At 45.5% G+C, this 22,464-nt stretch overlaps 1 protein-coding gene across 1 annotated transcript in view; it reads left to right on the top strand.

The window, feature by feature from the left end:
* Window positions 1-22,464, top strand: part of LOC109779380 (uncharacterized) — a 123,715-nt gene that overhangs the window by 95,475 nt on the left and 5,776 nt on the right. Inside the window, exons 7-8 of the mRNA XM_020337994.2 lie at window positions 20,536-20,666; window positions 21,921-22,275. Of these exons, the coding sequence (XP_020193583.2) occupies window positions 20,536-20,666; window positions 21,921-22,275 (486 nt within the window). The remainder of the gene's footprint in view (window positions 1-20,535; window positions 20,667-21,920; window positions 22,276-22,464) is intronic.

Genomic DNA, 22,464 nt, shown 5'->3' on the forward strand with positions numbered 1-22,464 from the left:
ACTCGCCGCCCACGAAGTGCAGGAGAGTGCAAGGAACGTCGGCGGCGCCCTGCGAAAACATGTAGGGCGTCAGGGATGCCCAGTCAAAGGCAAGGAGATGAAGTCATCGGCCGAGAGGCTTAGTTACATGCCGTCGAACTCGGCTAATGTCGAGGCACCGCCAACGGCGGGCGTGCAACTGACGGAGGGGCCGCTTGCTGGCGAGGTGCCGGCCGGCGTACACCCGGGTGCATTAAGCTCCAATGCCCGTGCCGGCGCCGGAGACACGAATACTGCCTCCGCCAGAGACACCAATGGCGCCGTCTGCGCGTTGTGCGAGTTGCTAGCCGTGAAGCTGGGAACCGGGGGAGGCCCCTATTGGCCGCCCGCAATGCACGCCGTCAGCCCCTGAACCAAGGTAGGCACATTGGCGGTGAGCGTCGTTCCCAGTTGTTGTTGCACTTGCTCTTGGACAATCTCCGGAATCCGCGCCACTTGTGCCTTGAGTTCTTGAACCTCGCGCGACTGGCTTTCCGAGCTGGTCTTTTTCTTCTTTCGCCCACCAGCGGTATAGTATGACGACCATTTTGTGGACAAGCCTTTGCCGGCCACACGACCAGCTGACGACGGCTTACTGAGCTTATCCTTGTTTTTCATTACGTTCAACGCCCTATTTAAAGGGGTGTCAAAAGGGGAGCTCTGAGACGACCCCGCGCTACTGCTTTCAGCCTCCTGCGGAAGGAATGTGAACCATTTAGAAATTTGGCTTCATTAATTAGAATGCAACCATATGGAGCTAATTACGCGGGGGTGTATTCCTTACCAGAACAAGCTCAAGCGCCCTGGTCTTCGGATCCGTGGTAAGCTCCTTTGTTACCGGGTCCTCCTTGTACCGGGCCCTGCCAAAGTTCCTGGTCTGCTTGTCACGGAATTTCTCGAAGCGGGGCGGTAGGCCTTGCTCGGCACGCTCCGCGTCCTCCTTGTCCCATATAGGCTCCGCCACTCTGTAACCGTCGGGACCGAGTTGGTGGACCCCTAAGTTCAACTGCCGCATTTCTTTCCCCCACTGACTTGATTCGGAGGTTGCGCTGCTCTCGCACTTGATCTTGAACTCCTTGTAGTCATCTTCGCTCATCAAAGGATATTTCGCCTTGATCTTCTCATAACTATCACCTTTTTCAATCATTTCCTTCACCGTGCTTCTCCATGTAGACAGGGCCGTGCTCATCCTCGTGAGGGCGGCACTGTTCACTTTATTCCCTGAGAGGCGTGTGTTTGCAAACTCAGCGGGGAACTTGTATCGTTCGTGCAGCTTCGTGAAGAGGAGGCTGCGCAAATTCCCTTGGTCCTTATGCCTTAGGTTCTCGGTGTTGATCGAGACGGTGATCCGGAGAATGCACCCGAGCTGAACCGAGTACCCCTTGACTACTTGTTTGGGCGCCGTTGGATGCCCGTCGGAGTTCACTTCAGTAAATTCCTCCTTGACGGTGCCGAGCACGCTCGGGCGCCGGTCCTTCCGTTGCCTCTTTGGTTGGCTGCCATCTGTGCGTGCGCCGCCATCATCAGTGGTGGCATCCTCGGCGGCACCATCAGTGGTGTCATCCCCGACGCCACTAGGGGTTGTGTAGTCAGGATCGGTGTCTTCCGCGGCGTCGTCCTCATAGCGGTGAGGTTCTTCCGAACCGCCGGCCTCATCGTTGTGGGCCATGTTTCGCTCTAAATAGGAAAAAAGTTTGGTCAAAAAGTTGGTTATTGTCAAGGAACAAGATCTCTAAGTTGACCAAATAACCTAATTCTCGAGGAATGTCGCCAAAAAGTTGGTTATTGTCAAGGAACAATTGAGAGATGTTTGTGATATTGCGTAGGTGTTTTGGGATGGAACCTGTTAGTGTGTTGTTGCTAGGTGTTGTGGGATGGAACCAGTAGCTTCCTTGCAACCCACAAAAGACAAAGGAAAAGGGGTGAAAAGGGGGAGATGGTTAGCTTTGATGAGCAGGCAGCATCTTCCTAACCCCCTTCTTCTTGTCTCCTCTCACTATCTCTCTCACACACATGGCAAGCAAGGGTGTCTGATTGTGTGAAAAAATACTAAACTAATCCAACCACTAAAGCACTAGATCACTACTATTGGTTGATGTCAAGATACATGCTGATTAATTTTTGTTTCGGTTGAGAATCGGGCACCTTCTAGGTCAAGAAAATTGGGCATGACCTTTGCTAATTTTCTTGACCTAGGAGGGCCCCAATCTCAACCGAAACGGAAATTAATCAACATTTCAGGAGAAAGGGGTAACGAAGTGATGGGGCAAATGTGCCAGGCACCACAATGTTATCACAGAAACAAAGCAGCACCAGATTCACAGTGTAAATGATGGATGAAAAGGCCACAAGACCATATGGTCCTCTGCTTTCATATGGACAAAATAAAAGTTCACATGAATGGCTACTTGACTGAATGGTGCCAGGTAAACAGCAAAGTCCACTAGCAGATCCAAGGTCTAATTCTATTACACACAACTTAGCAATTTAAGAGAATTAGAATAAGGATAGTAGGAAATGAAAAAGAATTATGCTCAAAGAACAATGGTAACAGCAAAATATTGAAACCTTTGGTAAGCATTATATTACAAATAAACAAGATATGTAGTACTATACAATATCCATAACCAGAAAACAAGACATGCATATTCTTAGGCAGAGTAAAATAGTCCTGCATTCTTGGCAGTTGTCGGAGCGTGTAAACCTTCTGCCGTTTGGTTCTACAGGAAATTTCACTACCAAAACTAAGGGAGAAACAAAACAATGCAACAGAAATGAAAGACCATGTGGATTTTCTGAGAACTTTAAGCGCAAATGTCAAGAGCACAGAGTACACATTCTCAAAGAGAAGTTCAGTTCTGCAATCGACAAACCAGACACTTTAATTTTTATCAAGGAACGGTTTACCCCTCCGAAGTCTTGCTCATTGGCGACTCCATCCATTCCGATGATCTTCCTTTTGCCTCTCCTCACGACACCACGACTGGGCTTTGACGGGTCAGTAATGAAGAAGCATTGGTCCACTTGGGAAGCCAGTACCCATGGCTCATTTTTCGCGGTGACGTTCACGCCTGCGGTCTTGGATTTGGCTTCGGGTATAACCATGGTGGTGAAATACCGGTCTTCTTTTATGATGCTCTTGGCCCATCTGACACAGAACATCGGGACCTTCTCTCCAGCGTAGCTCAGCTCCTAGATCCCCTCGATCCTTCCGTAGTATCTGTCCTTGTCGTTACCGGTGTAGGATTCCATCGTTACCCCGGAGTTCTGATAACCATCGCTCTTCATGTCCTTGTCCTCGGTGTAGAATGTGTAGCCGTTGATATCGTACGCCTCATACGTCATCAGGTTGTGCTCGGCGCCCTGTGATAAGGCGAATATGAGTTGTTCTTCCGCGGAAGAATCCTCATGTAAAGGGTACGACAGAAGCTTCTGCTTGAACCAACGCGTGAAACATGAGTTGTGCTCTTTGATTATATCTCCGTCCGTCCTCTGTTGGCCTCGGTCATTGTACGTCTTCTCAATAAAGGTTTTGTGCTCTACCACCCAAGGATGGACCACGTCTATGTGTTGTAGCGCGACTAGGTTTGCTCTTTCAAAGTCGGCGAGTCGACCCTCCAAGTTCACATGCATTTCGCGGCGACCCTCACGGTGACCCCATCCAGCGAGCCTGCCGAGGTGCCTGTTGACGGGCAGACCAACGGGGTTCTCGATGCCTAGACAATTCGTGCAGTAGGAGATGCACTCTTCGATCAGAAAGCCCCTGGCTATGCTTCCCTCTGGACGTGACATGTTGCGAACGTATCCTTTGATGACACCATTCATCCTTTCGAACGGCATCATGCTGTGCAGGAACGTCGGCCCGAGTTGGATGATATCCTCCACGATATGGACCAGCAGATGCACCATAACATCGAAGAATGCAGGCGGGAAGTACATCTCAAGCTCGCATAGTATCACCACGATCTCTTCCTGTAGCCTTCTGAGTTGCCTCACGCCAACCGACTTCCGGGAGATGACGTCGAAAAAGTTGCATAGGCCAAATAGCGTTTCACGGACGTGCGCGTCCATGATCCCACGGATTGCAACTGGAAGTATCTGCGTCATCAGCACGTGACAGTCGTGAGACTTCATCCCGCTGAACTTCTGCTTCGCTGAGTCTAGGTATCTGCTTATCTTCCCCGCGTAACCGTAAGGAAGTTTTACTCCTACGCGGCAGGTGAAAAACTGATCGATCTCCTCCTGACTTAGAGTGAAGCACGCGGGAGGGAAGTCATTTCCGGTCTTCTTGGCCTTTTTGCCTTTGCGACGACTTTCCGTGTCCTGCTTCGCCTCATCATCATCATCATTAGCGTGAAGTTCCTCCCTGATGCCCATTGATTTCAAGTCTGCCCTTGCTTTCGGCCCATCTTTGGTCCTCTCTGGCATGTTGAGCAGGGTACCAAGCAGACTCTCGCACACGTTCTTCGTGATATGCATGACATCAAGGCTGTGAGGCACACGGTGGATCTTCCAGTACGCCAAGTCCCAGAAAACAGACCTCGTTTTCCATACCTTCAGCAACGGCTCTGGCGCCTTTCGCTTCTTTCCTGGCTCTGGCGCCTTTTGCTTCTTTCCCGGCAGTGGGCAATCTTTCCAATTTTTCAACAGCTCGTCTATTTCCTCGCCGCTCCTCGTACGCGGGCGTCTTCGGGGTTCGGTTTCACCATCGAACAGATCCTTGCGTTTCCTCCACGGGTCATCGTCGCGAAGCCACCTTCGATGTCCCATGAACACGGTTTTCGAAGACCCGGGATCTCTATCTAGCTGGCGATACGTTGTGTCATCCATGCACCTGACGCATCCAGAAAATCCGTGGACCACCTGCCCCGCAAGATATTCGTAACCGAGATAGTCGTGCACCGTCGTGAGCAGTGCGGCTCTCATAGGGAAATATTCTTTCTCTGCGGCGTCCCACGTATTGGCTCGCGTTTTCCACAGCGTGTCTAGCTCCTCTTTCACCAGCCCCAGATACAGATTGATGTCGTTCCCTGGTTGTTTCGGCCCTTCAATTAGCATACTCATGTGAATGTACTTCCTCTTCATGCACAACCGGGGGGAAGGTTGTACATCCACACAAACATAGGCCAGGTGCTATGTGTGCTTCTCTGGCTGCCAAACGGATTGACTCCATCGGTGCTCGCGCCCAGCACGATGTTCCTTGGATCCTTCCCAAATTCTGGGTGTTCGAAGTTCAACGCTTGCCACTGGCTCCCATCCTTAGGGTGACTCAGCATCTTGTCCTTTTTATTTATCTCCGGATCATTTGCGTCACCTTCTCGCTTCTTCTCCTCCCTATCCGCGTGCCAACGCAAGAGCTTTGCTACCTTAGGGTCCGCGAAATACCGCTGCAGACGAGGAGTGATTGAAAAGTACCACACCACTTTTCGAGGAGCTTTCTTCCTCTTCTTGTATCGAGTGATGCCGCACACCGGACATATGGTAGATTCCGCGTGCTCGTCCCGATAAATGATGCAATTGTTCATGCACACATGGTATTTCACGTGCGGTAAATTCAGAGGACACACGGTTTTCTTCGCCTCCTCGAAACTGGTCGGGCACTTGTTCCCCTTGGGAAGACGTTCGTGCCAGAATGACATGTTCTCGTCGAAGCATGCGTCGGTCATTTTGTGTTTTACCTTCATCTCCAGAGCCATGAGCGTTACTTTCAGGCGGGTATCCTCGGGCCTGCATCCTTCATACAATGGAGTAACCGCGTCTATCTCCAGTTGATCCAGCTTGGCTTTCTCTCGGGCGGCAGCTCTTGCGTTATCCGTCTGCTTGAGAAGCAGCTCTTGAATATGAGGGTCCTGCACCCAGCCCATCGATGATCCATCGTCGTCTGCTCCGCCGGCATCTTCATCTTCATGATCATGCCCTTCGTCTGCTCCGGCATCTTCCTCATCATCATGTCCGGCATCTTCTACATGATGACTGTGGACAGCATCACCGTCGTGATCATGTCCTGGAGATTCTTCGTCTTCTCGCCCGCCCGAGCCGCGGTGGTTGTCTTGCTGCCCTTCCTCATTTTTTGCCCGGCCCCCATGGACGACTTCATAGTCATCTTCATCACCTTGCCACTGATAGCCATCCATGAAACCACGCAAGAGCAGGTGGTCCCGCACCTGCCCGGAATCCGGGTCCGCAATAAGGCTCTTCAGCTTGCACCTTCGACACGGACATCTTATCTCCGTCTCGTTCTTTTCAAGCATCTCGGCCTTCGCGGAGCTCAAAAACCTATTCACGATGCCTTCGGTCATCGTGCGGACCATGGTCGCCTGCGGGGTAGAGCAAAACGATATTTTAGAACCAAGAAAAAATTTGGCATGACTTTCCCTAAAAATAGGACCAAAAAGAATGCATAGTGCCAAAATTCTCGCCGAAACGGAAATGAATCAACATTCCGGCAAAATATTGGCAACTATCGCATTTCAAATACTGGTACCTGCAAACACAAACATATATGCAACATCACAAACATACATAGATCTAGCTATGCCATAAAAAATGCATGTGCACGTTGTTGGAGGGAGAACAACATAAAGATAGCTTCCCCCTTACTTACCTATAAAAAAAGGTAATTTAACCACTTAATTTGGATGAATTTATGGTGCAAATGAGGTGAGGAGGAGGAGGCAGCCGAGACAAGCTTGGAGGAGGAGGTGGAGAGAATGAAGTGGGGAAAGTGAGTGGGTAGGTGTGGCTGTCCAAAATATCTAGCTGGTCCCAGGTTACTAATGGCGCACCTGCTGGTGGTGCGCCATTAGTAGTTTTGCAAAAAAACAAATTATAGTAGTGGCGCACTGTGAGGCTGGTGCGCCATTACTAGTTAGAACTAGTACTGGCGCACTGTGCCCTGGTGCGCCATTAGTATGTTTGGAAAAATAAAAAAAATTGTTACTAGTGGCGCACCGTGTGTCTGGTGCGCCATTAGTGTCTTTCACACTAATGGCGCACCAGCACATGGTGCGCCACTGCTATACAGTAGTGGCGCACCACATATCTGGTGTGCCATTAGTGGCCATTTCATCTATAGCCCTTTCCCTAGTGGTGTCTGCTTCGGCTACTGAATGGGACATGGTCGTGGCTGTGTTGATGTGGTGCTCGTCTGGTTGGTGCTCTGTCCTGCTCATGCATCGGTTCCTACACATAAATCCCCAAGACCAACTCTGGTTGATGCTAAAATGTGATGAGGTGGGGGTGCAGTCTGCATCCACGTGCTGCTTGGCGTCACGAGGTCGTTGGCACAGATCCTCGTGCCCATGCCGTTCAACACACCGCAGCTCTTGCGCACAGATCCTCGCGTATTGATTGGCATGCCTTTGGTAGCAGTAGCCCCTATTGGATAGTTTTCTATTCATAAACAAAGAAGCTTTCTTTTACTTGAGAACTGAAGGGATCATATTACCTGGCGCAAAGGGAATTTTCTTTGTACATATTGATTTATTTACATGTATATGAGATCCACGATTTATGGCTCATACCTGATCCATATGAACTGGAAGTTTTCTTTTCTTCTTGGACATATATCTATCCATTGATATGGCTTCTCCTTTTTCTTATTATTTAACATAGTGTTTTGCTAGCAGTTAAAATAATCCTAAACAATCTGGAAACATATAGTTTTGAATAGACATATTATTTTGCTGAAGAGTTCAGTCCATGCATGTTTGTCCATGCATGTTTGTTTCCTGTCAGTTTAGTTAGTGGCCTATATGAATTTGATTTGGCCCATGATATTTTTGTACAGTTATTGATTTGCTAGCATATATTCTAAACTTAATTTTGTTAGCTCTTATCTGGTGTTCTTTCTTATATTATCTTTTTATCTGACGCAAGCTTACTCTGTTCACGAGAGTTTCTCCATGTGTATGAATAAAATTTGGGTTCAGAGCACCTTCAGATATATGAAGTTGTTTTCTAATTCTTGTTGGTCAGTCGCAAAGCATTAATTTTTGTTTGCTTTACAATTTTTCAGGAGTAATGGAATGTTAATTGGCTGGTGGTTGCATGTTCAAGTATGGGAAATGACGAGCTCCTGCTTCTTTTTATGCCAACTCTATGCCGTAGGTGAGTTGCAACCTTCTTCCCCGCAAGTTTGTGATAATCAGTTATCCTCCAGAGGGAATTGTGATTGTGATTAGTATCTTTAGACATTGGCCATATTTGTCGGTACTCACCGTTTCTTTCATTTCTCCTCATTTCGTAAATGTATTGGACTCTGGTATATACAACTGAAATCGATGTGCCAAACAAAGAGTAGTTCTGATATGCTGCCTCATCTTTTTTCCATTCGTGTTGTTTCTCATAGTTTTAAACTAAAAGGAGCTATAAAAATTGTCATGTATCTTTCATATTTTTTATGTTGAAGCGGCTACGTAATATCTATGCTACTCACTCTTTGATTGCCTGACCCCCTTCATCCTCCCCTGTAGGTCTCAGACATAAAGAATCATCCGAGGACCATTTATGACGCCTTCTGGTGCAAATAGTGGAAGTCTTTTAGTAAATATATATTCATGTGAAACTGAAATTCAGACAACCTTAGATGAACATTATTTCCTGTCAGTGGATTGATAGTTGTACTAAATCTTGCCCGAGGTACATGCCTACCCTGAAACATGTTATTAAGGAATGTATAAGTGTATATACAATGCTTGTGGTTATAGTTGCTATCTATTATCTTCTTAATTGTGTTTAACTGATGATTTTGATTTTGGTGTACTTCAAACATATATATTAGGTATTATCGGGTGAGCATACGTGTATATATTCAATATGAGTATTACTCGGCTGGATACAATTGGATCAGGTCGGGCACGGCAAGCTGCACTTGCTATCCTTTTTTAGTAATGCATCATAGCATCCGATCTTTACCCACTTAGCCACGTCGTTGGGACCGGCACCCTCGCGCCAAGGCGCGATCTCGATCTAGTGATTAAGGTACAAGGCAGAAGAAAACAAAACATAATCGTCCACATATTTTGTTGCGCCACAAGATGTTGTTCGGGCTGAATATTACGCATATAACCTACATAATATGCATTCTTTTCTTTTAGCGGGGTAGCCCGCGCATTTGCGTGGCTAGATTTTGTATTTTTTTCTATATCATGTATTTTTTGTCAGAAAGTCTATCACGTACACGACAATATACAAAACCGTGTCCTGCTAGGACACGCACCTATGCATGCCGGAATCCTTCCACTAAATGTAGAACGCCGGAAGGCCTAGAATACACACCTGTGCATGCAGGAATCCTCCCACTAAATGCAGATCGCCGGAAGGCCTAGAATAAATCCAGAAAAATACGAGCACTAATGTCAAGTCTGGGACATGAACTTTGGTGGACAGGAGATACAACTGTCCTCCTAAGAGCATCTCTAACAGACCTCGCATAAGTGGTCAAACCCGCAAATTTTTTGCGTTTTACAGTTTTGGGCGAAAAAAGTGTCCAGAACAGAGACCGTAAAAGTAGTCCAACCCATAAATTTTTTAAGGGCCACCGCAAATGCACACCCGAAGCCCTTATCTTTGGAGGTTGGAAGGCCGAATATAGGGGGGCCCATATACCGGTCAAACCTCGTCGGAGCAAACACGCCGCCGTGGAGTTTGTCGGAATCCGCCCTAAACTCGCCGGAATTCATCACCGCACATCGGAAAAGGCCGCTAGACGCCGCAATCGATCGCCGTCGGGTCGAATTGGATGAGCTCGACATCGTCGTGGCCTCCCATGACCTCAGTCTGGCCGCCGGAATCCTCCCGATGCGGCAGGCAAAGGGGCACGGCTCGAATGGCAATAGAGCAAGACGCGGACAACGGAGGCGACGGGGCGTGGCCGGCAAGGCTGGGTGCGGACGACGGAGGTGACGGAGGCGACGGGGCGTGGCCGGCGAGGCTTGGCGCGACGGGCGCGGTGATGGGGCGCAACCGGCAGGGACGGGGCGCGACCGATGGGCGATGGGGCGCGGCCGACAGGCGACGGGGCATGGCCTGCGGGCGATGGGGCGCGGCCGGCTGGAGAAAGGGGCGGCAATGGCTGGACTGGAGGAAGGAGCTCTTTATTCCAGTTTTACTGTTTGTTTTACAGTATCTGTTCGGCCACGCTAGTTTTTGACCGCAAACGCGATCTTCATGAAACTGCAAACGCGTTTTGCGGGTCAAATTTTTGCGGGATCTGCCAAAGTTGCTCTAACTATCAAAGCACGTGTTGGTTCTCATGAAAAGGACGTCTCGAGGAGTTAATAACCACACGTTTGCTTTCATAGAAAGGAAGGGGAGAAAAAAAATTAGGTAAGGAAAGGAAGGGGAGATATATAGCCCTAAATGTACTCGGAACAGCACACCAAAGCAGACCATGGTGGCTAGCGGACCAACCAAAATTGAGACCTAAAAGGCCCACCAATGACCACATGGAAACTCTGGAGATTTTGCCTAAAAAAAAGGAAGCGACCCTAAAAGAATGCAGGAACATGTTGTCAAAGATTCAGATAACACTACAATATTTTTCATATACAAAGTATTATTTCAGGACCACGATAACTGCCACACGTGTGGTCGTTAAGGGGTCTGCCCACATGTTTTGTGTGGTGTTTAAGAGGACCAGCCCACACGCCTACGTGTGGGCAAAACAACTAGCGCCCACACGCCTTTTTTTTTCCTTGCGGTTCCTCTCACAAGCCTACGTGTGGGCAAAATGCATAACGCCCACACGACCTCTCTCAGCCACCTACCTCACGGTCCCGCACGCCTCGGTGACAGTCACCACGCGTCCCCGCAGTTGCCATTGTCCGGACCCTCTTTAATGTCCATTTAACTGCAGTTACCAAGTCGCTGAACTACAGTTGCTATGTCGGACAACTACAGTTGCCATGGTTGTTCAACTGCAGTTGCCATCTCAGGTCAAGTGCCAGATGCCATTTTGGACAACTGCAGCTGTTGCCATGTATGGTCTGGTTTACTATAGTTGCCATGATTTAAAAACTTTAGAGGTTGCCACCTACTAACACTAAGCAGTTGCCATGTATGGTCTTGTTTACTACAGTTGCCATGATTTGAAAACCTTAGGAGTTGCCACCTACTAATACTAGACAGTTGTCATGTAGCGCTACAAAGAGACATGGCAAAACAACATGTTCAGGTAAAAAGAGAGAGTTGTCATCTGCTTACAAGCACACTAGGGCAGTTGCTGTGTACCCTGCAAAACACATGGCAACTGACATGTTCGGGTAAAAAAAAGAGAGTTGCCATATGCTTACAAGCATGCTAGGGGCAGTTGCCATGTACACTTCAAAACGCATGGCAACTGGCAGCTTGGGTGTGGAGAGAGGAGACGGTCGTGTGGGTAAGATGGCAAATGCCCACACACCAGCCCTTGTGCGTGAGTGAAAACTGACGTGTGGGCGAACTGCTAAACGCCCACACACCGGCCCCTTCGTGTGGTGAAATGGACGTGTGGGCGACCGGGTGAATGCCCACACACCAGCCCAGTCCTACGTGGCACCATAAACATGCCAAGATTCGTGCACCCACAAACGGACGCGGATCCATGCGTGTGGGCGAGATGCAAACGCCCACACGTGTGGGCGAGATGCAAACGCCCACACGTGTGGGCGTTAGTGTTTCGGTTATTTTAAATACAGTTCAATGACTCGGCGACCTCAACAGCAAATATATATGGTGTTGTCCAACCCATCATAGACATTCAAACAACCACATCCATCTATTTTGGGTAAAATAATATATGCTAAGGCATAAATTAGTAAAGCTTTTTTCAGATATCTTATAATATACTCGTATTACGTGTATAAGGAATTCAAAATAGGAAATACGTGGAATGGAAAAGTAGCCTTCTCATAGATAGCTAAATTATAGAAAAATACATATGTGCATTTTTCTCACTATGAAGAAAAATATATGTAATGAACTATGGACTGAATATCATTATGACCTTAAAGCTAAAAAGTATAATTTGATAAAGAAATCAAAGGCAATGCAAAACAGTAAGAAAACGGTCAAAAAAGACCAGTCTACTATGAGTTACCAATTCTTAATGAATATAGAAAATTTACCAATCAAACGACAATGCGACATATAGAATACTTTATTAAGTGGAGCCGGCGTGTAGGCATATGAACACATGATACTATTATAATCGTATGGTGTAACTCCAACGGTACAAATTATTACACAGACAAACGAGGATAACACAAGGATTTCATATGACTGTACACGACATCAATGTGTTACTCCCTCCGTCCTATAATGTGTAGTGTCAAAAAACGTCTTACATTATGGAATGGAGAGTGTACATAATTCTTGGTGTGATGGAGAAGGTTTAACTAAAGTGGGGTACATACAAGTATACAACAAACATCATTTTCAATTAATATATGTTGCAAAACAACATGTGTAATACTATAAAAACAATAGAACATGTTGAGAGGCGGTGAAACGGAATATTTGGTCAAAAGGAAGCACACGACATTGCACTAATATAAAATATGACAATGTTAGAGGCAGTGACGAGTCGGATGAACCAGGTAACAATATTCAAATACAAATCATCAATGTTTTTTTGTTATTTTTGCTAGGGAAACCATCAATGTTTAGGAAAAGTGCAATAGCAAAACCCTAAGGTCAATGCAAAAGTCCACTGGTAAGACACGGGCCATACCCAAAATATATCGGTCTTCTAATTACAACACTACATGCCACTCAATTTATTTCACAGTATTACACTAACAACACAAATTAATATAAATATATGTTTACCAAAGCACAATTATGTTTCTAAAAAGCATATATGCTCATCTAGCCGCACAAACGTGTGGGTCACACTACTAGTTACTACACCAAGCACAACACTGAAGTATACCCCAATAACAACTAAAAATCACAAAAAAAAGCAATATATGCCTATACACTTAGCTTATTATTAGACCGTCATTCAAGCCGGGTGTACGTATACCATGCTACCATCTTCCATTGGTTGTACCCAAATACCATAAGCTCCTGCAATTCCACATTATGTAGTATGGACCACGTACGGATCCATCCTGTAGCTTGCAAGGTAACCTACAAAAACTTGTCAATCTTTGTTCTGTTAAAGACATAATCATTCCGACAGCTCCATAAAGCTCAATGGAAGGCACAAACACCCACTCGGATCCATCCTCTAGTTCTAGGCTCAAGGCCACTCAACCAGGTGCCAAAAATATTTAATATACTAGTAGTTGGGGTAAGTTAAATGCCAGACGAATCATCCATCCTTATAGTAGTAAATTATAGTAATACAAAAACACTTCCAATTCAATAACACATTGGGGAACTTAAGTTATCGCCGATAATTCAATATGATGGTTTTTGGTGTGCACCCTCTGGTAGCAGCGAAGGCACCCGAGTAACCAGATTGTTGTGTGGGGTCTGGCCTTCTAGTGTTTCATATGTATCGTGATGCTTTAGGCCTAGTCTAGCTTCGCGAGGTTTAGGTTTTCGTCTGGTTATAGCCCTTTCTATCAATGGATTCGGTAGTTCTCCCACCAACATTTAAAGAAAATAAGAGATGATGAGATAAGCACAAATATTTTAGTGTTTCCTTGCGGATCATGTACCCCCTCACTTGCAATATATTCTATACCTGAATCACAACCCTCCCACTTTCCTACTTTGCACTAGCAACTTTGCAGCCCATCGGTGTGAATAATTACCAGTGAAGAGTGGCAGAAGCACTTCATGTGCTAAACATTAGGTGGAGCAATGCTTTTTTATGATTAGATGACACATTTTCAAACTTACATTGGATTATTTTTCATTGGTCTGGTTTCAAGCTCAAGAGTGGACTACAATTATGTGTTTTCCTTCACGTTGACTTTGAAGAGGATTATTTTTAATCTAACTAATAAAAATGGTTCAATGCTCTCTGTGGAATCCCCCCAAGAAATAGCACGTATTTAAGAGCGGGCAGGGAGACAAAGCAGTTAATCGGTGTAACCAGGCCACTTCCAATCGGTACTACTCCTTCTATTCATATATACTAGCAAACGTGCCCTTGCGTTGCAACAGGAGATCAAACAATAACACACATCCATAATGTTTGATCATTCTCATGACCCTTCACAAGTCCAAGCCCTTTACTTTAACATCACAACCAATGGTCATTCGACACGAACGGTGGCCTTCAAAAACAACGAAAAATATGTTGAACAATGAATCGATTGAGGGTAGGGTTTTTCAGGATGTCAATTTAGAACATGAGATGTGGTCCCGATCGAGTCAACATAATTCAGCTTATTAGTTCATTCTGAAATTTAAAGGAATAACATTATTAATAAATTTGGATATGATGTCATGATCTAAATTTAATAATAAAATGAAAAGAAATAATATTATGAAAGTAACAATAACATCAAGTAGATTAATTTGAAGTACAGTGGCAGCAAGCAAAGGATGCTTGTTTGTGTTATGCGAGATCGGGATAGATATTTGGTCGAGACCTCCTTCCCTTCCAATCGCCGCCTGATGTCTCGACTCGTGTGGGCGCTGGGATGCAACAGTCCAACCCACTGTACACAACCACGTGTAGACATATGTTTCTACATGTACATATATAGCACTAAGTCAGCAAGTAGTTTTCCTTTGAAAAAGAACAAAAGCTGCCTAGTAGTTTTTTCTTTAAAAAGGAAGAAAAGCTAGCTAGCAATTTTAAATGTGTAGAAATGAGCATCCCCTATTGTACCAATAATATATTTTGTGAGAGAATCAAACTATCCAATTAAGTTCCCTAAAAAAATATCCAATTTAGTTAATTTAAATGGTTGGGAAGAATATATAATAGACATTTCCAAAATATCCCATAAGGATTTTTTTAATAATTAACATGCAAGATAAGCGGATATTTGGATTCTACACATTTTTCTGAGCAATTTTCATATACAACATGTTGAATTTTGTGTTAACATTTGAAAGATATGAATATTTTATAAAATACTTGAATCTGCAAAAGAAATAAAAAAAATAAAAAGTACATGAATCTGCAAAAGCAATAAAAAAAGATATAAAAAACTTAGATGGGCTGAAAATGAAGTTAGAGGACTCGAACTCATGTCGCCGAGGTAGAAGAGATTGGCGCCAACCAATCGCGCTACTACTCACATGCGATTTGAAAGGGCATTGTTGTATGAGTACTAAAAGTGACGTGTAGTGACTTAAGGAAAAACCGAATCATTTTTTGCCACTTATGGGCGGCATTTGTGGGTAATTCTTGCCAACTTCGAGGGTAAATTTGATGACGTACGAACAGAAGCAATGTTCGCTTTATTATTAGGGAAAGATATAGGGCCTAATTTGTTTTTCGAGGATAACTTTGACCACATATTAGAGCAAAAATATATGACATGCAAATTACACAAAGCATAACGTCAAATTCGTATGTGGACGAAGTTTCTAATGATATAGTTTTCACATTATACATCTTATATATTATTAATCTTATTAATAGTTAAAGGTAACCTCAAAAAACTTATTAGGACCTATATTATGGATGGAGGGAGTATACCACCAACTCATTTTGCCTTTGAGGTGGTTTGTAAACTGAGAGCATCTCTAGCCGATCCCTAAAAAATACTACAGGAATAAACGGCCGAGTAAAGTTAGTGGAGTAACATTTTAAACTTAGTGGACTAAACAAAATTGCGTAAGATGTTTATCCTAGCCATATGAACTTCAAACACTTCACAATATATATCATCAAGCATTCAATGTTTTGGAGATAAACATGCATAACGTAACTTTTAACAAGCATATAGTTTCATGGATCGTGATATTCATATTAAAACATGCATAGATTCATCCAAAAGGCATCACTTCACCAATCAAGTTTGATCCAAAATCGCCACAACATAGCATGTTTTATGTTATGGATTGTGGCCAACCAATGGCACGCACGAGCACAAACTCAAACACCTTCCACGCCAAAGAAATCACCATCACCACCATACACATGTCCACCATCATCACCACCACCATCCTCTTGGCCCACATCATCACCATCATCTTCTCGGCCACCACCACCACCATTTCAAAGAGAGACATCCGTTGGGTCAAGATCTCCCGCAAGTGAGCTCGCAATACTTTCTTGGGTATCATCCATTATGGTTAGGTTCATGAACATGATAGCACGGTCTTTCTTGGCCATCTCGTTTTCGGCCACCTCCTCTTCGCCCACCTCCTCTTGATGATCCCACATCGAATCATAATTTAGATCGTCATGCCCAATCGAAGCCGATGACTCCAAAGATGCCAAGAATTTGGCCATGTTCATCTCCCCACTATGACAAAAACAACAAAAGCGATCATCATCGGCCACCAATAATCATCGCACAAAACATCGGCTGAAATGAAAAAAGATATTTTTACCTAGTTGGCATTTCCTTGAGCACTTGGTGGCCGCGACCCTTTTTGCCGGCTGCGGCAGCCGGACGCACTGGAGCAATGGCCGTATGGGTGACCGGAAATGCTGCATGAGCCACTGGACGAGGGGCGAGGGGCCTGAGTAGCCTTCTTCTTCTTCGCATACTCCTCGGCGAGGATCGATGCCGCGGCCATTGGTTTCCTAGCTCGCTTGCCGCCAAAAGGAGCAGCAGTAGGGTGGCCTGCCATTCCTGTGAGGCCGTGGCCACGCCGCCGGCCTTGGTAGAGGCGGTGGGAGCCGGTGCTTGTGGCCGGAGAAGATTTTTTTTTAATCCTGAATCGTTTTTTATGTAGATGGCAGCGCGGGTGTGGTTTCATGTGACGATGCGCCGAAAACGGTGGCGGAAGTGTCTAGGCTACCCATTCCGGCGATGGTGGTGGTCATTGGTGGCAATTGCGGCGTGTTGGGAGGCGGTGGCGGGAAGGATGAAGCCACGTAGGCGGGAGAAAGGTGGAGGGGGAAGCCGAGTGTTTTTAGGAGCCGTGGGGGGGTGGGGGATTTTAGTCGAGGAGTAAACATTTTATTCCCTAGGATTTAGTACTTGGACTAGGTAAGGGTTAGAGGAGTAAGCTCAAAAAATTACTCCACTATAGCCTTTTAGGGGATCGGCTAGATATGCCTTGAACTGCAAGGCCCATGTGTGACATGACTCCCCTCCCCCATTGCTGAATTGGCAACAAGACCCATGCGAATTCTTTCGGTTTTCTGGTGGATTCTTTTGTGCACTAGTATTTGTTGTGCGTGACTCTTAGATGAGGATTTAGGGCACACGAGTCGTGGGGAAGGCAAGTCCCTCATGCCGCCTTTTTATTTTGGCTTCTGATTTTGAAAGTTCTATATCTTTTAAATGAAAATTCGCAATTAAGTTTTGTTTTCATATTCGTTTTCTCGTCACCAGCGCTTTTAAATAAGACCCATATTGAATATATATTGACGACTTTTAAAAATATTCAATGTTGAAATTTAGTACGGGCCATCGATTAAAATCAGTTTTTTTGTGTCTACAACGGACAAAAAAAATTTCTTAAAATTATATCTCTAAAACTTGTTGTAACTTGCCAGTTTTAGATACAAAAACCGTGAGTTTCATTATTGAAACTTAAAATTTACTGTGCCCTCGTGCAGGTTTCAACTACTTCACGAACTGTGATGCAAATCCAGCCGGTGGCAGGACTTGACAGGTGCGTTCCCCCTCACTCGGGTGCCCCTGCGAATTTCCGCGTGACTCTTCATCCGTTAAAGATCGTGAGACCACTAAAAGCCAATATTTCAAACAGCGTTGCTAAATACGTTCCACATTTTGCATTTTGGTGGAGCCGGTTGTCTTTGTCTCTTAGTAGCTGAGCTGATAACCCAGGAAGTTTTGGATGCTTTTTAATATCATCGGTGAGGTGAATTATTAGAGTAACTTGCACCTAAGGTTGGCGCCCAACAAAACCTACAATCTATGAAAATCTAACTTGTGGCCTTCTCGGATACTCTCATAAGAACCTTTTTGTTCGATTATTGATCAGATAGAAATTAGTTGTTCTTGGTTTGCCCTTTTCTTTCTAGTTGAACTATTAATGTATTTATTTCTCTTGGATTTTTGGCCCATAGAAACATTTTCATTTATTTTTTGAGCTCAACGTAAATACTAATGTTTAGTATGACATGTCATTTATGTTGCTTTTAAGTATTTTAAATAGATCTTCCACTACAATTTGACTCCACTAAAATTAGGTATATTTGTTAGCTATGGGAGCATACCATCTGATTAAATGGGCTGCCTCCAATTTCACATGGCTTTGTAGTGTACTCATTTCCAGGTTCGGACTTGCTTGAAATCTTTTAAGGTTCAAATCTAGGTAAGTTGAGTTGTTTTTTATTTTTATTTTTTAGCTGCGGTGAGCAACTAACCCTGCATCATGTGCCATACAAAAGCCAACCATTTATCATTTGGTCTCTTCTTCTAAATGTTGTGTATCCAGTGAAGCATGTTTCCAGTGATTGGTTACCTATCAGCCTTACACCAGGCTGTGCACACACTCGAGGAAATTTTGGATGACCATACCGTTTGACAGACTTCATGAGTGCTCCTACACAGGCTGGTGCCATACTGCCGTGCTTGAACCTCCAACGAAACTACTACACACACGACAATTCCAGTGAAGGACATGAGGACGATAGCTAATCCAACCGCTGGAGATATTTTGCCTTGGACTCTGATGGTGGGATATGTCATATCGTCTGCATGTTGTCCGGCCAGTGTCATGCATGTAGCACTGCTCAACCTCCAAATGTCCAACAAAAGATACACTAAGGGCATCTCCAACACCGACCCGCAGACCTGACACTACATCTGTCCCGGAACAGGGGGATCATTCCGCGGACACTGATGCGGGAGCTGGCCATCCAACCGTAGCCGCATACATTTCAAACAGGATTTCAACTAACCGGACGAATTACATGCAAGCCGGATGATTTTCATATAAACCGAAGCACATTCATATAAACCTAACCTACGGCGGCGCCCGTTGCCCACTTACTTCCTATTCCGCATCGGCTACCACATCCTTATCTGCCGCTCCATGAGCGGCGGAGGCAAGACCCGTGAAGTGAAGGTGTGTTCCCCGGTGAAGAAGAGTAGAACATGGGAAACAGACCGATCCACTTGGGACTCGAGCCACACCGCCTCCCATGCCCTACTCATCCTTGTCAGATTCTGCGAACTATCCATCGCCGGTGCTGGTGGAGGTGACGTCCGTGATGGACGTGGATGGTCCGTGACTACCCTCCGCCACATGCGCCTCAGGAAGTTTGATGGCGGCGTGAAGGACGCGTAGCTGGCAACGTTCTCGTCATTGATCACCAGCATCACCTCCGCGTACGGCTCTGTCACCTCTGCATCGTGAGCAGCGGCTTGAGCATGAGCGGCTTCGTCGAGCGACTACGTCTCGCAGATGAAGTTGGGGTTCACAGCAGCCATGGCGGCCACGGCCTCCTCGCTTGCGCGCTCGCCGTAGATATGGCCCTCCGCCTGCTGGTGCTGCTCGAGGAGGAACAAGTTGTACCACTACTCCTCCAGCGCATGCCTGAACACTAACATAGGCAGGCTGCTCATCCGCCATGGCGGTGGTGAAGTGCGCCTGCGCTTGCTCCATGGTCAAGCCAACATGCACAGGTGCGGGCTCCGGTGCGGAGTCATCGCCGGAGCCCGTCTCCATCATGGGGTCATCATCGGAGGCCTCGCCCAAGCTGGTCGACATGTCGTCTCGGTCCACCTAGCACGACAACTCTACCAAGTGGCCGCAAGGGCGGCCACCCCGTGTTTCTGCTCCATCGATAGGCTTTCCCTCAACGCTTTCCTACTGACGTCATGGTGGATGTGGTGCGCAGGAGGATGATGTGGAGAGGATGTCTTGTTGTGTGTTGTGAGCTCGGGGTGGCCGCCTTTAAATAGCGAACTCCGGTGAGGCCAAGCTTTGTGGTGCGCGGGAGCTGGCTAGCCTATTTAATGGCGGCATACAGACGTACGGGCATTCAAGGAGCACGGTAGATATCCATCTCATCTCGTCAGGTAAACGTCTCCCCAACACTGAATAGGCAAGGAAACCAGGGACGCGTCATGGGCTACACCCTCAGTCGGTGAGCCGCTTCAATGTTGGTGCCAGTGAGAGGACACATCCGTCGGACGGGAAAGCGCACGCGTGAGAGAAAGGGTTTTCGATGGGCCAGCTTTGTTGTAAGCAGGCATGGCATAGGTTCGAATGGCCGCAAAGCCCCCCCCCCCATCGGTTTGCTTCTAGATTATGAGAAAAAGACATCCGTACCGCCAAGCGGACCGACACAGGGTGTTGGATGGCATAATAAGTGTCTTAAATGGACCGCCAAGTAGGTTTTCTTTCATACCTATGTTTTCCGAAATTAAAGACACTTATTTTTGAGACGGAGGAAGTATATGTTATCAGTATTATGATTACTCTTGACGTAAATATTGTGTCTTTTGTCATGAACCTTTGTTTCTTTAGGTTTCACTTACTTGCCGAGTTTGATGAGGCTAAGCGTAGCTGTAGAAAGCAACTTGACGGGCACAACAGGCGCCGCAGGAAACCACGTGTGGATAGCATGGATCCTTGGAGCTTTATGACAACCCAACAAGGTATTTTATTTGTCAACTACTCCCTCCGTCCCAAAATATAAGATCATTTTTACGGTATGGAGGGAGTAGTTTTTTGCCAGCCTGTTGATTGCTATTTTGACATAGATGAAACAAAAAAGCTATATACTCCCTCCATCGGGAAATACTTGTCGGATAAATGGATGTATCTAGAAATATTTCAGTTCTATATATATTTATTTACGTGACAAATAATTTCGAATGAGGGAATATAATCTCAAATCCAAAAATGTTGTTTCAATTCTGAGCTCATGTGAGCTTGGGTGAACAGTAAAATCAAAAGAAAATGATTTTTTTTTCAAATAAAACATCTAATTGTTTTTTGTGTGAAACATTGACTAAAGTTTTAATAGATTGCAAAATTTCAGCACCAGATGACAGTCGTGGAAAATCTGGTAAAAAACCAAAATCAATGCTCTAAAATGTGTTTGAGAATAACATTTTGGAGCATCGATATGTTTTTTTGCCAGATTTTTCACGGATGCCATTTCGTGCTGAAATTCGGCAAGTTATTAAATTTTTTACGGATGTTTCCCACAATTGTTTTTGGAATTTTTTGACATTTTTTAAATTTCTTTCGATTTTACTGTTCACCCAAGCTCACATGAGCTCCGGATCAGAACAGAGCCGAGCTCATGTGAGCTCGGGTGCACTGTAAAATGAAAAGAAAATGATCACAAACCAGAAACTTCAGTTATGAAGTACATTAATTCAAATGCAAACCCTCGCCAAAATGCAAACCTATTGTTTCGTAATTTAATTGGGACTGAACAAATATTGGTAACACTAGCAATTTGGTACATTTTCTCCTGTCTAACTGACAATAAGCTTGACCTACATTTTGCATGCATGGATCGACGACTGTTTTCCTATAAGAATTAAAGATGGGATAAAGTATGCGTATTGTTCTGTTTTTAATTCCTTGTGTCCACACTCCACACTCCACACATCCTGCAAACCAGATAGCGAACAGCAAATGACATCATATACCTTTCTTTCTTTTACCCTTTGTAGTATCGGTTTCATGAGTAATATTTATGTTTGAAAAAAATGTCACAGGTACTACTCATCCTTAGCCACAAGAGCATAGTGCAACCCGAATATCCAAATGAACTCGCTAGTTGCACAATGCCTGCATTTCCATTGTTTTACATTTCTAGATTTGAATAGTACGTAGTCTCACTAAACTCTTGAGCTTGTTTCATGACGGCCATTCAGGTTTGTATTCAAATGCAGAGACAATGTTCTCGTCGTTCTCTGCTCCAAGGCCAGAGCCAAGCTGTTCTGGGATCATCAATTCCGAGTATAGCAATCCGAACTACACCCAGCAGGTACTTAGCAACAGCAGGCAGAACTTCACCGGCTCGTCATCGTCGTCGAACTCCAAGGAAGGCTGGTACTTCCCCTTCCTCGCCGAAAGAGACCAAATGAGCTTCAGCGCAGGCGCGCCGGCTCTGGAGATCCCCGTGCGCCAGCCTATTCTGAAGGCCGTCACCTGGCCGCCGCCCCAGAGCAGCAGCAGCAACAACAATATGTTCTCCGATGGACAGTTAACGCACGTGCCCAACTCCGATTGTGCTCTCTCCCTTCTGTCTGTTGTGTTAATCTCACTGAACCTGAACCCGTCAGGCTACTGTATCATTTCTGAACTTTCTGAAAAATAATGCCAGAGGCACGCTGTGTTCGTGCTGCGGCTGAGTAGGGATAGCGTTTACTTTTCCTGTCAATCGTGTAATTGTTGGCCACAATCTCGTCCGTGGGATGGCGCGGGTAAAGCGGA

Source organism: Aegilops tauschii, chromosome 4 (genome assembly GCF_002575655.3).
Source record: "Aegilops tauschii subsp. strangulata cultivar AL8/78 chromosome 4, Aet v6.0, whole genome shotgun sequence".
Taxonomy (NCBI): domain Eukaryota; kingdom Viridiplantae; phylum Streptophyta; class Magnoliopsida; order Poales; family Poaceae; genus Aegilops; species Aegilops tauschii.